This window comes from Protopterus annectens, chromosome 1.part1 (genome assembly GCF_019279795.1).
Source record: "Protopterus annectens isolate FY-2018-M chromosome 1.part1, PAN1.0, whole genome shotgun sequence".
Classification (NCBI taxonomy): domain Eukaryota; kingdom Metazoa; phylum Chordata; order Ceratodontiformes; family Protopteridae; genus Protopterus; species Protopterus annectens.
In genome coordinates this window covers 486196648-486210604 of record NC_056726.1, presented here as the reverse complement: position 1 = coordinate 486210604, position 13957 = coordinate 486196648, and the positions used below count along the sequence as shown (strand labels likewise).

General features: G+C 39.5%; 1 protein-coding gene across 1 annotated transcript in view; it reads left to right on the top strand.

The window, feature by feature from the left end:
- Positions 1–1675: 1675 nt before the first annotated feature.
- Positions 1676–13957, top strand: part of SLC2A12 (solute carrier family 2 member 12) — a 376139-nt gene continuing 363857 nt past the window's right edge. The window contains exon 1 of the mRNA XM_044076201.1: positions 1676–1987. Coding sequence (XP_043932136.1) covers positions 1927–1987 — 61 coding nt within the window. The 5' untranslated portion in view covers positions 1676–1926. The remainder of the gene's footprint in view (positions 1988–13957) is intronic.

Genomic DNA, 13957 nt, shown 5'->3' with positions numbered 1-13957 from the left:
GAAAAAAAGTCTGCCCTTAGTCCCCAAGAACAGTGGCACATAACATGGACACCATCAACTGTGTAGGTAGGGATTGCTTGTATCAGGATGATGGCATGCCTCCATGTCTGACTCCTGTCTTAGTGGAAATGAATAGACCAATAGGCCTAGTCACCTGAACCAATGAAAGAATGGGCCAGGGTGTTCACAAGAGTCAGATGATGAATGGACATGCTCTCATCATATGGGAGATTAGTAGTAAGAGGGTAGGGAGGTCTTGAGGATAGTTTCTGGATGCTCAATCATCAAAAAAACAAAAAGATATGAGCTCTGCAGCTGCATTTAGGTTATCCAGTAGTAACAGTGTGTGGGCATTTCACAAGAAGAGTAGTGTGAAACTGCTAAATGAAACAGATGACCTATACTGTAGAACTGACTATCTACCTACCTGAAAATATGACACACTGAACCTGTTGGAAGGGAGAATATGTATCTTGTTCTAGTAGCGATACAATGTCTCTTCACACCTTACAAAAAAGTAACCCCGCTACCATTATGACAATACTGGATAAGTGAAAAGAAAATCGGGTCAAATACAACAGGAAGGTGACAACTTATCCTTAATTTTCTAAGGAGTTTCTATCATATGCTCTTGCAAAATCAAGTTAAAATGCTTAGGTCAGGACTAGTTCTCCTGTTTAGCAGAGTTACTAAAGTGATAGCTAGGAATGTTTTTCCCCACATTTCCTTCCATAGTAATAATAACAGTTATTACTGGTATGCAATAGTAGTAATATTACTATTTTGCAATCTCCTCATCTCGTCTGTAAGGTAGAACTAACCAAGAAAACTCAGCAGACTTTGATAGCTGCCTGAGGTGGCTGGTAAGGAATATGAGTTGAAGAAACTGGAGAAAAAAGAACAATGAACCTCAGATTTCGGCATGACTCTGGTAGAAGAGAAACCGAATGGCTGCAGGAGTTGCAATAACAGAACTAGATGAACTTGTGTGTGTGTGCATGCATCTGTCTATATCTACACCTCCATGTATCTGTGGTGGGAGGAAAGTATGAATTACATGTGATTTGTTTACTCTCTCAGTTTTATTTTACTATATGTATTGAGGTTGGGGGTCAGAGTCTTACAATCTAGTTCAACTACCACATTTTTATTAATAAATGACACCATATGTTTACTGGTACAATTTGTAAAATCCTAAGACACAGTGCAGATGTGCTGGAAGCCCGAACAATCTGCAGCTGATTGTGTTAAATGATAAACACATCACTAACACTGTTTGTTCTATGGTGTAGGTCTTCTAGGAACTCAAAATTTGCGAAGCTCAGCAGTCTAAATTTCTGCTATGCCTTGGAGCAACACATTTGCTTGAGAAATCAGCACTTCAAATTCATTAAACTATTATGTTTACTGTTTACTAGGGTTTAAAATAACTGTTTGATCAGATATTTCATTAATTTAGTGTTCTGTGACAAGTAAGTCATTCAAACTTCTCTGCTGACATTTCCAGTGTGTGAATTCTTGCAGCCAGTACAAACTCAGTAGTTTGATATTAAGTCAGCATTTCAGAGCATCATATAATGTACTGGGAACTGTACAGAGTTTCCTGAGTATGACCCTCCCTCAGCCTCTGATAGGCTGGCAAGTGGTGTAACAACAGAGAGAGGAACTCAGCCTTAAAAAGAAACAAGTAAACTGTTTATGAACTCTTAAGTTACAAAATTTGCAAATCTGCTCTAAAGATGGGATGTTATGACAGAAAACTTAATGCGCTGTTGTCCTTGTATTCAATATTAAGGGACTGAGAATAAAAGTGTAATTTAAAACAGAAGTATCCTAATGCTGCAAATCAGCTTAGAGAAAGAGGCGGCTTAGTGAGGAAAAACAAAATCTGCTGAGGAATTCTTAAACTGGTCGCAACAGAATAATATGGAGTCAGTGAAAAGTGACAACACACCTGTCAGCTTACTTCAGCTACCAGCAACAGCAGGTAAGAACATTTTATGTTTCCTGCACAGAACAGTATATAGTTGCCTGAATTTGACTGCTGTCTTCTTGTAAAGTCTGAATGAAGTTATTTGTAAGTAAGCTGACAGTATTTTGTGACACATTATGACAAATCATTCATGGGCTTCATCTGTCATACCTACCAACAATTGTATTCAAAAGGTAGTAGGGCAAAGTCAGGCTTCTGGTGCTGTATTGGTTAAGATTAGTAGCACTGAATATACCAGAGTAAATAGTTCTGAAGTACAACCTCCTACTTTGCAGCTACTTATGCATGTTGTCAAGTTTACTGTATGCTTTTCAGGTGCTGTATGTAATATAACTGACCAATAAAAGCTACACATTAAATATCAGAATATCTATTTATGTACTGTTTTAATTCTGATGTAATGACCTTAAGTTAAAGGTGTAAATCTAGTAATATGGTAGTAGTTATTTTAATAAACTGCACTTGTATTTTGAATGTCATTTCACACTATTAATACTGAACATCAAATGGCATTGCATAAAGGGATTGGTTTTCAAAGTTTGAAAAGGTGTAGAAGCCCAAAGCAGGTGAATAGAGCTAAATACATTACTTATGGTTCAAAAACAAAACAAGAAAAGACAGACTGTCTCCAAATAAAAAAAAAAATACTTTTAGGCTCCATTATTATTATTATTATCATTATTATTATTATATTTTTCACTGTTCATTGTTTAATAAAGGTGCTTTCCAATTTCGACTCATCCTGTCTTTCTTTTAGTTATCAGAGTACCTAGAAGAAGTGGGATGAAGCCAGAACAGTGAGGTGTATGTGAGAAATTCATGTGACTTTTATATCCCATTTGGGGAATTTCTAATAAATATATTAAAATGGGAAGAACTGATAATGTGGAAAAACATTGCAGGTGATGAATTATGGTATAGAATATCCTTCATTACCAAGCAAGATACTCTATAAAAATGTTAGATTAAGAAAGAATCCAAGGGGAGAGCCGTCACCCAGTGTAGTATGTCAAAAATAGCAGGAGGACACAGGAAATATCTCATGTGATTAAGATCCAGTAGCCTGGATATATATATATATATATATATATATATATATATATATATATATACAGTAACTGAAACAAGAAAATGTATATAAAACATCAGCCGCACTATGGCTGTAACCATGGCTGGCCAGGAGCCAGATAACATGGACTCGCTTCTTCAGTTGCTTCACAGTCCCAGACTTGATCATTGTCCCCACTTGTGTATTTACTCCAGAAGTTTGTGCTACAACATGCCTAATTAGGCCAGAGAATTAAGCTGCTTAAACTACAATTTAGATGGTTACCAAAGCATTATGATTCAGCGTGACATTTTCAAGCTGCGAATCGGACAGGATTCTTGTGTTACCTCCATACCTGGCAGGAAGTGTTGTTTTCTGTTTCAATGAGTAAACATTTTGCATTCCTGATATTGTCATATCACAGAAGAGGTCTGTGCTATTTAGGTTCTGTAGTTTTTTAGTCTGTAAAGAAACATTTATCTTTCCTGGTCCAGGTCATAGTGTGCTACAGACAAGCCACCAAGACTAAGAGGAAAGTTTAAGGGAAGGTCATTCACATGCCTTTTTAAAAACTGCCTGTGGGTTTGCACATAATTCTGATAGAAATGTAAATTCCTACCTGTTATTATGCTAGCCATTAGTTCTGTTGCATTCCACAAAGAAAAGGAGCTATAAAGCTCATAACTTGTTCAGAGTTACTGTGTGTAATCTCAGTACATTGTACCAGTTTTTTTGTTACTGCATCACTCAAAGAAGTGGAGCAGTGTAGTTTCCATTATAACTAGAAAGCAGAGAATTGTCTGTCTTCGTTAATGTAATGCCCTTTAAGCCCATCCTATAAATGAAGGGAAAAGGCTTATATCAATAAAATAGTTCTAAGAAGTTGCTCTTTTTAGCATCAGTGATTTAAAATGCCTTTACAGTTATTCTAAAATGTGTAAATTGTACAACTGTGTCATTTTGAAAGATGTAGTCCTTCAACATCTGTTTATATTTCGGTTACAAATGAATTGAGGTAATATCTTCACTACTGAATATTCATGTGATGCAACACAAGTAAACATAAATTTCTGCTATGGTCAAGGTATATAGAATTTATAGATTCTGTTATAACCTCTTGTAAAATTTGCCTCACTAAAACACAGACAGGTGTATTAGTAAATGCAGTCCGATAAGCCTCATGTCCCTAGATTCTGCAGCTGTAAAAGCATGGAGCATCTGCATCACAGCAACATAGGTACGTGCAATTATAATTATGGGCTGATAACCTGCATTTCATTATCTAGTATCAAACACCATTATTTTTTTTTTTAATAAACTCTCTCCTTGCACTCTAAAGTAGATGGAGCTCTCCCTCTTGTGTACTCTTGTTTTACAGCTTTATTGTGATGATGTTGTAACTCCCTGGAGTCCATAACTTTGCAAGAACATACATTTTCATGCAACGTCCCATATCAATACTCATGCTTCTGACATTTTGAACAACTTCTTTCTTACATTATTATCCTTTAACCTTATTATAACTTAAAGAAGAACAAAGGTAGTACAAAGAGAAAGAACATAAGGGCATGCCAAAAATATTCTGATTTCTCAGAATAATCCAAGATAGCCCAACATCCAGATACTTGGGTTTGAAAACTGAATGTCAATGCAAAACACACTGTCTATGGATACAGAAACAATCCTTAAAATGCAGTACGTATTTCTTAAGGGACTGAAAATAAATCTTTACAGTTATAAACATTCTAGAAGTCACAAGCAGAACATGAAGGGAAACTGCACATTTTCACCACTGACCTGTGTATTCTGGTGGCCCAAATTCCTGTGGCATGCCAGAGGCATATTATCAGCTCTATATACATTTACTATGCTGTTTGAAACCTCTTAATCTGGTTCTGAATTTATTGAAGACCTCCCTTTCTTAGATAACCAACAAGATTTCTCTCATTCTATATTCATACCTAGGTTTCTACAGGACTTTGCCTTAAGCTAAACAGTTGTACAAAATTATAAGCGAGGCTCTAGGTTAACTGGAGCAATGTACTGGAGTTTGGGTGTTAAGACACAAACTGAACTTTTATCTCCATAAAAGTGTATTTCTGCCTTCTAGTAACTTTGCATTGTTACTAATGCAGTAAGTATGGCTGGTAGTTAACACAGTCCATATATTCCTCGATATTTGCTTGGTTTCCCTGTCTGAAATTGCATCCGTTGTTAGTTTTTTGCTGTCATGTAGCAGTCTCATTCCCAGTGTTGATCTCTTGTGGCTTATACTTAGATTTTTCAGTTCTTGAACACATTTAATGACAAAGTGTGGTGCGGGATTTGGGAACACAGTTTGATAGCAACCTAAACTTTGATTACCATGTGTTCATAGTGGTAAGGAAAGCCTTCTACATTGTACATCTCATAAGTAAGGGCACTGCATCCAGAAATAGGGATGTTATAACCCCTCTGTACTCGACCCTCATCAGACCACTAATTGAGTAGAATAATCCCTTCTGTATGTACCTCACCAGACATCTACAGCAGCTGGAGAGACAGCAAAGGTTTCTCACCAAAAAAATTCAGGGCCTTCAAAACATGACTTATGCAGATAAAGTGAAAGCCCTGTCACTGTACTCTGTATCTTATAGGCTGCTGAGATATAACCTGCTCCTGGCCTACAGAGCAGTCTCAGACCCTGCCCTAATGGAAATGCTGCACATCTGCAAGTTAAATGAAACAAGATTCACTTGCTCCAGGGATCTTAACATAGCCTGTGACATTAACAGGACATGCTGGAGAAAAAGATATGTCTCCCAGAGATTGCGCTCCTCTGGAATAAACTCCGAATTCACATGAAGCAGAGCTCCTCAATGGCCCTATTTAAACACAACTTGGACAATTGGATGGGAGATAGATGCTACACCTGGGATGACATTACTGTGTCACTGATGGACGGGATCAGTCGATGCTGACCATAGACTAGCACTGCAAATATAGCCCATCTATCATGGTCAGTCAGGGAATATGGGTATAACATGGCTAGGCTTGTAAAGGCTCTAGGGGCATTAGCCTAGTAACCTCCTATGAACCTATGAAGGTACGTTCTAGCAATCCAGGGTCAGGTAAGCGGTATGTCATGTTTGCATGTGTGTGTTTGTGGGCATGCATGTATGTGTGTAGGGAAGTGAATGGGGGATCGCATGTCCCAATGCAATGCATGCATCATCAGCAGTTACTACCACAGGAAGGTGCTGATTTACATTCGATAATGAGAATGTTGTTGAGATCTTTCCTCATTGCAAGTTGCAACTAACATAGGTTCATAGATTCAAAGGTGTGTACTAGGCTAATGGCCCTGGAGCCTTTACAAGCCTAGCCCATAGGATTACCCTGGCATCATGCCACCTGACATTAGTTCCCAGTGCCTCTGTCGAGGAGAGCTACTGGACTGATCCCCAGGGTGAATTTTCTATTTCCCATCCGTTTATCAAGATTTCTCTTGAAGAGGGCCAGTGAGTTGCTCTGTTTGACATGTATGGGAAGTCTATTGCATAGCATGGGCAGTCTCTGGGTTATGAACCTGTCCCTCCAGCATGTTCTGTTGATTGTGGTAATGAGGTTGAGATCTCTGGAGCATGTGGTGCGGAGGGATTGGGATTGCTTTAGATGTAGCATTTCTAACAGAGCTGAGTCAGACATGGCTTTGTAAGTCAAGCAGAGATCACCTCTAAGTCGGCGATATGAGACAGAGAATAGTTGGAGTTTTTTGAGTCTGTCCATATAGAACAACTGTTTAAGGCCTAGGATCCTCTTTGTGAGATACTTTTGTGGCCTCTCCAGTTGTTGCAGGTGTCTAGTGAGGTACATGCCAAATGGGGCATTGTACTCGATGAATGGCCTAATGAGGGAAGAGTAGAGGGAGACAATGACCTCCTTCTTCCTGGATGCAAAGCCCTTAGTAATGAGATGTGCCACATAGATGGACTTTCTGAACACAGTGGCAATGTGGTGGTCAAAAGAAAGGTTGCTGTCAATCTGTGTTTCCAGATCTCTTATAATGCCTTCTGTGTTCAGTGGACTACCATCGATGTGGTAATTCATGGGAACTGAGTTTTTCCCAAAGGGGATGACGGCACATTTTTTGGCATTGAGCTTAAGGCCATGGTTCTGACACTAGTCGTTGGTCTCAGTGAGGCCTTTCTGCAGGACGTCAACATCATTTGAGTTAATAATAGCTCCCAACTTGCAATCGTCTGTGAACTTTGTCAGCCAGAGTCCCTTTGTGTTGTTCTGGACTTCAGAGAAGTAGATACCAAACAAGAGAGGACCCAGGACCCAACCCTGTGGGACGCCACTTGTGACTGATCGGCAGTCTAACTTGGACTCAGCTACTTTCACACTGTGGGTTCTATCTGTGAGCCAGTTTGCAACTCACCTAGTGATATAGGAGTTGATGCCTAGCTTAGTGAGTTTTTTTATGATTCCTGAGTGTGGAATGGTATCAAAGGCCTTGGCCAGATCAAGGTAGACTGTATGAATCACCTTGCCCTCATCCACAACTCTGGTGACTGACTCAAAGAAGTCGACCAGGTTGATCAGGCATGATCACCCCTTCACAAAACCAAACTGTGTGGGATCCAGAGTTTGAAGATTCCCTATATCCTTGTTTATTAGGTCCATGATGATGCATCCCATAGCTTTGCATATCAGACTTATCAGGCTAATGGGGTGATAGTTGCCAGGGTCTGTAGTCGCTCCTCCTTTGTGGAGAGGGATGACTGTAGCAGTGTGCCATTCAGTAGGCACAAGGCCTGAGGTGAGGCTTTGATTGAACCGGGCACACAGGTGTGGTGCCAGTTCACTCCGTAGTTCATGTACAACACAGCCAGGGATATTGTCAAGTCCCATAGAAGATGTATTCTTGGCCTTGGACAGTGCTGTTTTAAACTGTGCAGCAGTAATACTGGGTGCCTGGCAATCTACTGGTATTGTGATTGGTCCTTTGGGGGGGTAAAGTTGGCACTGAATCTGTCAGCCAGTATATTGGTATAGTAGGTACCATTGTGCAGTAGCTCAGAGCAAATCTGGGTATTGCTGTGGAGATTCTTTACATAACTGTAGAAGGCCTTGTGGTTGTCTTTACTATCTGCTGCAATTCTATTTTCATAGCTAGCTTTAGAGGATTTGATGAGGGATCTCAACTTTTTGTTGAGGCTGATAAGGGAGTTTTTCCAGTCTTGGGACTTCACCTTATTCCGCATCAGTTTCTTCCTTCTGTTGTAGACTTTGTTTATGGCAGGGGATCACCAGATTGGCTTTCTTTTTTTGGAGGACAGTGTCTTGGTTCTATTGGGTATGGTGAGATCCATGCATTTGTGTACGTTTTCATACAATGCATTGGTATATGACTCGGCGGTCATGCAACTATTCTCCATTTGCATGGGTGCCATGAAGTTAGCCACCGCTGTTTTTAGGAGCCCAAAGTTATCTTTGGAGAAGTTTTTCATGGTGGTTACCTTTGTGGGGGGAGTGGATTTCCAAGGTGATTAGTTTGTGGTTAGATCCAACCAGGGAGGAGTTGAGTATTGGTGTAGAGCAACGGTCGCCCATGTTAGTAATGACCAGGTCAAGGATGTTGCTCCCTCTAGAGGGGGTAAGACCGAGCTGGTCCAGGGCATTGGAATTAATGAATTCCAGGAAACGTTGGGCAAGTGTATTGGCACATGAGTAGTTTACCCAGTTAATGGAGGGGTAGTTGAAGTCGCCCAATATGAGATTGTTAGGTTGGACCCTAATATTCTCCAGGGTGCTTAGAAACATGGAGTGTGAGTCTTGGGACATGGTTGGGGACCTATAGCAGGCTAAAACCAGAATTGCTGTATTACCAAATGTTAGCTGTACCTGAAGTATCTCTGATGCGTTATGTTGGGCTACCAGTCTGGAGGTGTGCACATCTTTTATGAATATGGAAATACATCTGCCTTTGGAGCTTCAGTCCAAGTTCTGATTCCGAAATGTGTGGAATGAGTTATAGCATGGTATTGCAGGGGTGCTTTCTGTTGCTTGGAACCAGGTCTCTATTACAGCACAAATGTCAATGTTCTCCATTTTAAGGAGTGCTTCAAGTGAGTGCATTTTGAGATTTAGACTTCTAGCATTGAGCAGCATGACCCTCAGACTGCATTTGTTTGTAGCTGTTAGGGTGGTAATTTGCTCTTCAGAACACAGCCTTAAAAAAGGCACTGTAGGGGTAGCAAGACCCTTGTCCAGTATCTGGAAGCACATCTCTGATTCACATTTTCTGCAGTCATGCAAATGTCCCCTTCTGGCCAAAGCACCTACTGTCAGCAGTGGGGTTCTTTCTGAATCTTCTGGCATGTCTCATAGCCGTCTTCCTTTTTTTTTTCCTGTTGCAGTTTCTGCTGCCTTCCAATACGTTGTTAACACTGCAAGTTCATATTTTATTATGGGTATTATCTGACTAGAAAATAAAAATTACTTTACTGTGGCATTATGTAGCATATATAGTGAGCACTATAAATTAACTGGACAGTAGGTTATCCAGGTGCCTTGCCCTGCCATCTGGAGGCCTGGAACACTTACTTATGGTAACCATATTACTACAGACAGAGAAAATATGTTAAAACTGCAGTAGCAGAATGTAGCCAAATGAGTAATGCTTTATTACAATTATCTAAACAGTTGATATTGCCCCTTTGGAGTCTACAAGACTTAACCTAACATTCAGCAATCTTGCAAGTTTGAAAAATATCAGTGTCAGTCTGAATCTGTCACTAGTATTCTTAGAGATGAGAATATGTTTATAACTGTATTATAGCTTATAACACCCTAAGGAAAGCATAAAATAGATTTTGCCACACATCCACGCATTTGTGTCTGTGTGTATGTCCAATATTATGGCCAATATTCTACACTTTAATAACTTTTAATCTCTCATCCTTTCCAATTAAATATTGTTGCACAGTTCTCCGTGCACACACGTATTAATATCTATGTGTGTGTGTATGTGTGTGTATGTATATATATATATATATATATATATATATATATATATGGATTCACTTCGGAATCTCAAAATTCCGAAACATTGGATGTCATATGATCAAGACCATATGATCAATGTTTTGGAATATCGAAATTCCGAAACAAATCCCAAAACAAACAAAAAAAAACAACTAGTTAAATGATTATGCAGGGGGGGAAAGCCCCCCTGCACCCCCCACACCCCCGCTACTTAAATATACCAACTCTGAGATCGCACTACAGTGAGGAAATAGGAAATATCCCATTCCGTGCTGTATGCAGATCTCCATTCAGAATTTTGAAATTCTGAAACTTCGACTATGTGGTCTCGACCATATGAAATTCGAGGTTTAAGGATTTTGACATTCTGAAGGGAACCTATATATATGTTTGTGTGTGCGTGTGTGTGCGTGTGTGTGTGTGTGTGTGTGTGTGTGTGTGTGTGTGTGTGTGTATGTATATGTACATATGCATGTGTAGCCGAGGATCTACTAATTAAAAATGCTTGTTTTCATTACTGAATATTATCCCTTGGAACAGTTTTTTTTTTAACTTGAGATGCTAAAATGATAAAGACCTTTTTATGGATCCAACTGTTTTTTTTTTTTTTCTATCAGTAGTCATCTGGTATGTGTAAGTTTACACAAAACCCTGAATATGCAATCTACAAGCCATGATTCTTCCAGCTGAATACGTGCAGTCCTAACTTGGATCCCTGATTCTGTGGTAACAAGCCCCCCCCTCCCGTCCAATGCCAGCAGATCTGTTGCTAACAAACACCAATAGTTTCATGTGGACGTAAGCCTGAGGACTAGAAATCACCTAGTATGATGGTAAGAACTAATGCATTACAGACTGTGACGATTCACTGGTGGTCTGGTAATCACAGAAATCTATCTCATGAAATGGGGTACTTGAAATGGAATATTATTGTGGCTTCAGGTAAGATATATTGCAGAAGCATGAAGGAAGCATAGCTAGATTCACACCAGGGGTACCAGTATCTTGTCCTAAAGTAATTATGAAAAGATTTGTGTTTTAGTGGCTGTAATCATAGGTTAAAAACTGAAATCATACCACTGACTGCATTTACCTAGGGTAGTAATATGTCCGATAACTACAGAATAAGACCCTGTGTCAATTTAATAATCACTTTAAAAAATGAAACTGTGCTGATATGTAACTTTTAATATCATCTCTTTGGATGCATCCAACCATGACTGTAATTACATATGCCTCAGAAAATTACCATTAAAGTTTCTGTCTTCCACCCAAGTTCTTAAAATTTTTTAAATTCTCTTACTTTTTTTTTTTTTTTTTTTGAAAACTGAGCTAGTGCTGGGTGTGTGCACACAACTAGTTCAAATGCTAGTTTCCTTATTCTGACCTTTCACTCTGAAAGGCTTGTAATTACTAGCATGTAAAACTGCACAGTGACAATGCAACATTACTGAAATATTAAGTTCGTAAATATTCAGAACTGGCTGAGACTATTTCATACCTCTCAACTGTCCAAATTTTGCAGAATGTCCCAATTTGTCCCTCATAAAAAATGTGTGGTTTTCTGGCAAATAATTATGGATTGATATAACTAAATAATAACAGGCATTTGCGTTTCAGACATCATATCATTCAGAAAATACATGCAAATGTGATAACTTTTGGTGCATTATCTTTCTAAGTTTATAAAAGCAATATTTAAAAATTGTCCCAATTTTGGGCCTTTGTCCACCCATTCTATTTCACCTTGTCCAGATTTCATGCTCTTACAGGTCGATAGGTATGAAGTATCCCGATTCTTTTGTTTCAACTTTTAATGTCCGTTCCCTAGGTTCTCTCATTGAAACAGGTAGTATGGTCATTAGCAAGCTGCTGAAGCTGGCTGTAGAACAGTGACCTCAGGAAGGGAAGTATACATCAGTCAGGAGAATGGCAGTATTCCTGTAAAATGCAAACTGTGAGTTATAGTAAGTAAACACCACAGTCACTGAAAACAAGGTAAGGTCTTAAGCTTTCAGAATTACAGCCGATTGTATTCTTTAAACTGTTTACATTATTATTTTTTTAAGTACAGAAAAATAAGCTATGAAATTATCTTGCATCACATTTTCTTAATAGTAGAAGATGACAATAAGCTGATCTAGTCTGCCCCTTTAAGTGCATTCTATGCATCTCCACCCCTATGTTCTTCTTAACATTTCCACCTGTCCCGTGCCTTCTTGAATATATTTGTGGAGTCCCTCGCCATCATCCATTCTGATAATATATTCCATGGCTGTAAAAAGGTACCTTCAGAGATCCAGGCAGTAGTGGGTGTCTAGAGTCTGCTGCTTGTGTAGCCTTCTCCTCTGTTCATAATGACCATTTCATGTCTTCCCAACATGATCTTGTGTATCAGCATCATGTTTCCCCCTGTCTCATCTGGTTTCAAGTGAGAAGAACTCTATGTCCTCTAGCTTCTGATCATCATCATTCCCCTCCATACAATGAATCCTTTTCATAGCTCTCCATTGGATATCTTCCCAGTTCTGAATTGCATGCATTACTCATGGTGTTTTCTGACCAAGGCCCTGTAAAGAAGAAGAAATTCCTGTGTTCTTCTGGAATCTACTCCTCAGAGGATACATGCATTCACTATGTTTGCTGCTGTAACTGTACTTCCATTCGGCTTCTGGTGGTTCAGTAAAGGTGTGATAACATCTCAGAACCTTTTCCTGCACTGCTGCTATCAGTTTCACTTTCCTAGTTTTCACACAAGGCCTGTTATGGTCTAAGTGCAGTACTTTGCATTTCCTTCAATGGAATTTCAACTGCCGCCTTTCTTCTACATGTTTGGGTATTCCAAATAATTCATTAGACAGTCTCCTCCATCCTGTACTGCTGCACTTCTGTTTGTGTCATGAGCAAATAGGTTCATTATATTCTCTAATGCCATAGACATGCCTGACAGAAGCAAACTAACCCAGTTTAACACTGGAGGCTGATGGGAAAACTGGAGGAGATGGGTCTAAGATTAAAGCAGAGGAACCGGATAGCTGTAATGGTTTAACAGTATGAGAAGAATGGTTGTGAGAGAAGGACCATGACAGGAAATAAAGATCACTTGTGGAGTATGTAAGGATCTGCCTTAAGGCCAGTACAGTTCAAGGGCCTTACTGCAGTCCAGGTAGACTTCATCACCGGCACTCCCTGTCAAGTTTGCCAATCACTACCCAGTCATAAAACTGGATCAAGTTTGACTGACATTTTCTTCTGGCCCTAAGCCTATGATGACTGCTGTCCTGGGGATTTCTGCCCTGTAAAAATATATCAACCTTCTCCAGATTCTCTCTATGGATTTCCCTGATACTGTTGTTAAGCTAATTCGCCTGTAGATCCCTGGATTTTTCTGCTCCACCCTTAACTCATTCCCTCCAGTACAACTCTTTTGAGTGCGTACCTTTAACTCCTAGTGGGTGTGGCCTGTGCCTTTAAAAATGAAGTTATCACCTTACAATTCTAACAAATACTCATTGATAGAGGTCAAATATCAATACAATTGTGTTTGCCATCGTGTATGCTTCAAGATAAAATATTCTGATACCTTGTATGAAGCATGGTTTTGGAATTATTAATGCAAGTATGAACAAGTAATATTTGACGCCTAGAGGAGCAGTAGGGGGTAACTGCAGATGCACCTGGAGGCATAACAAGGATGCCATACTTCCTGTTCAAGTCGTCTTTCACCTCTGCACTAGCCATTAATCTGTTGAACATCTCTTTTAGGGAGGTCTGCTAGCAAACTAGCCAGATAGTGAGGAGTCTGAGAGGCAGTTCATATGGCCCTTGTGCTTTATCCTCCATTCCACTATCTACCTCCTCCTTCTGTATTCTGGCATCTGTGC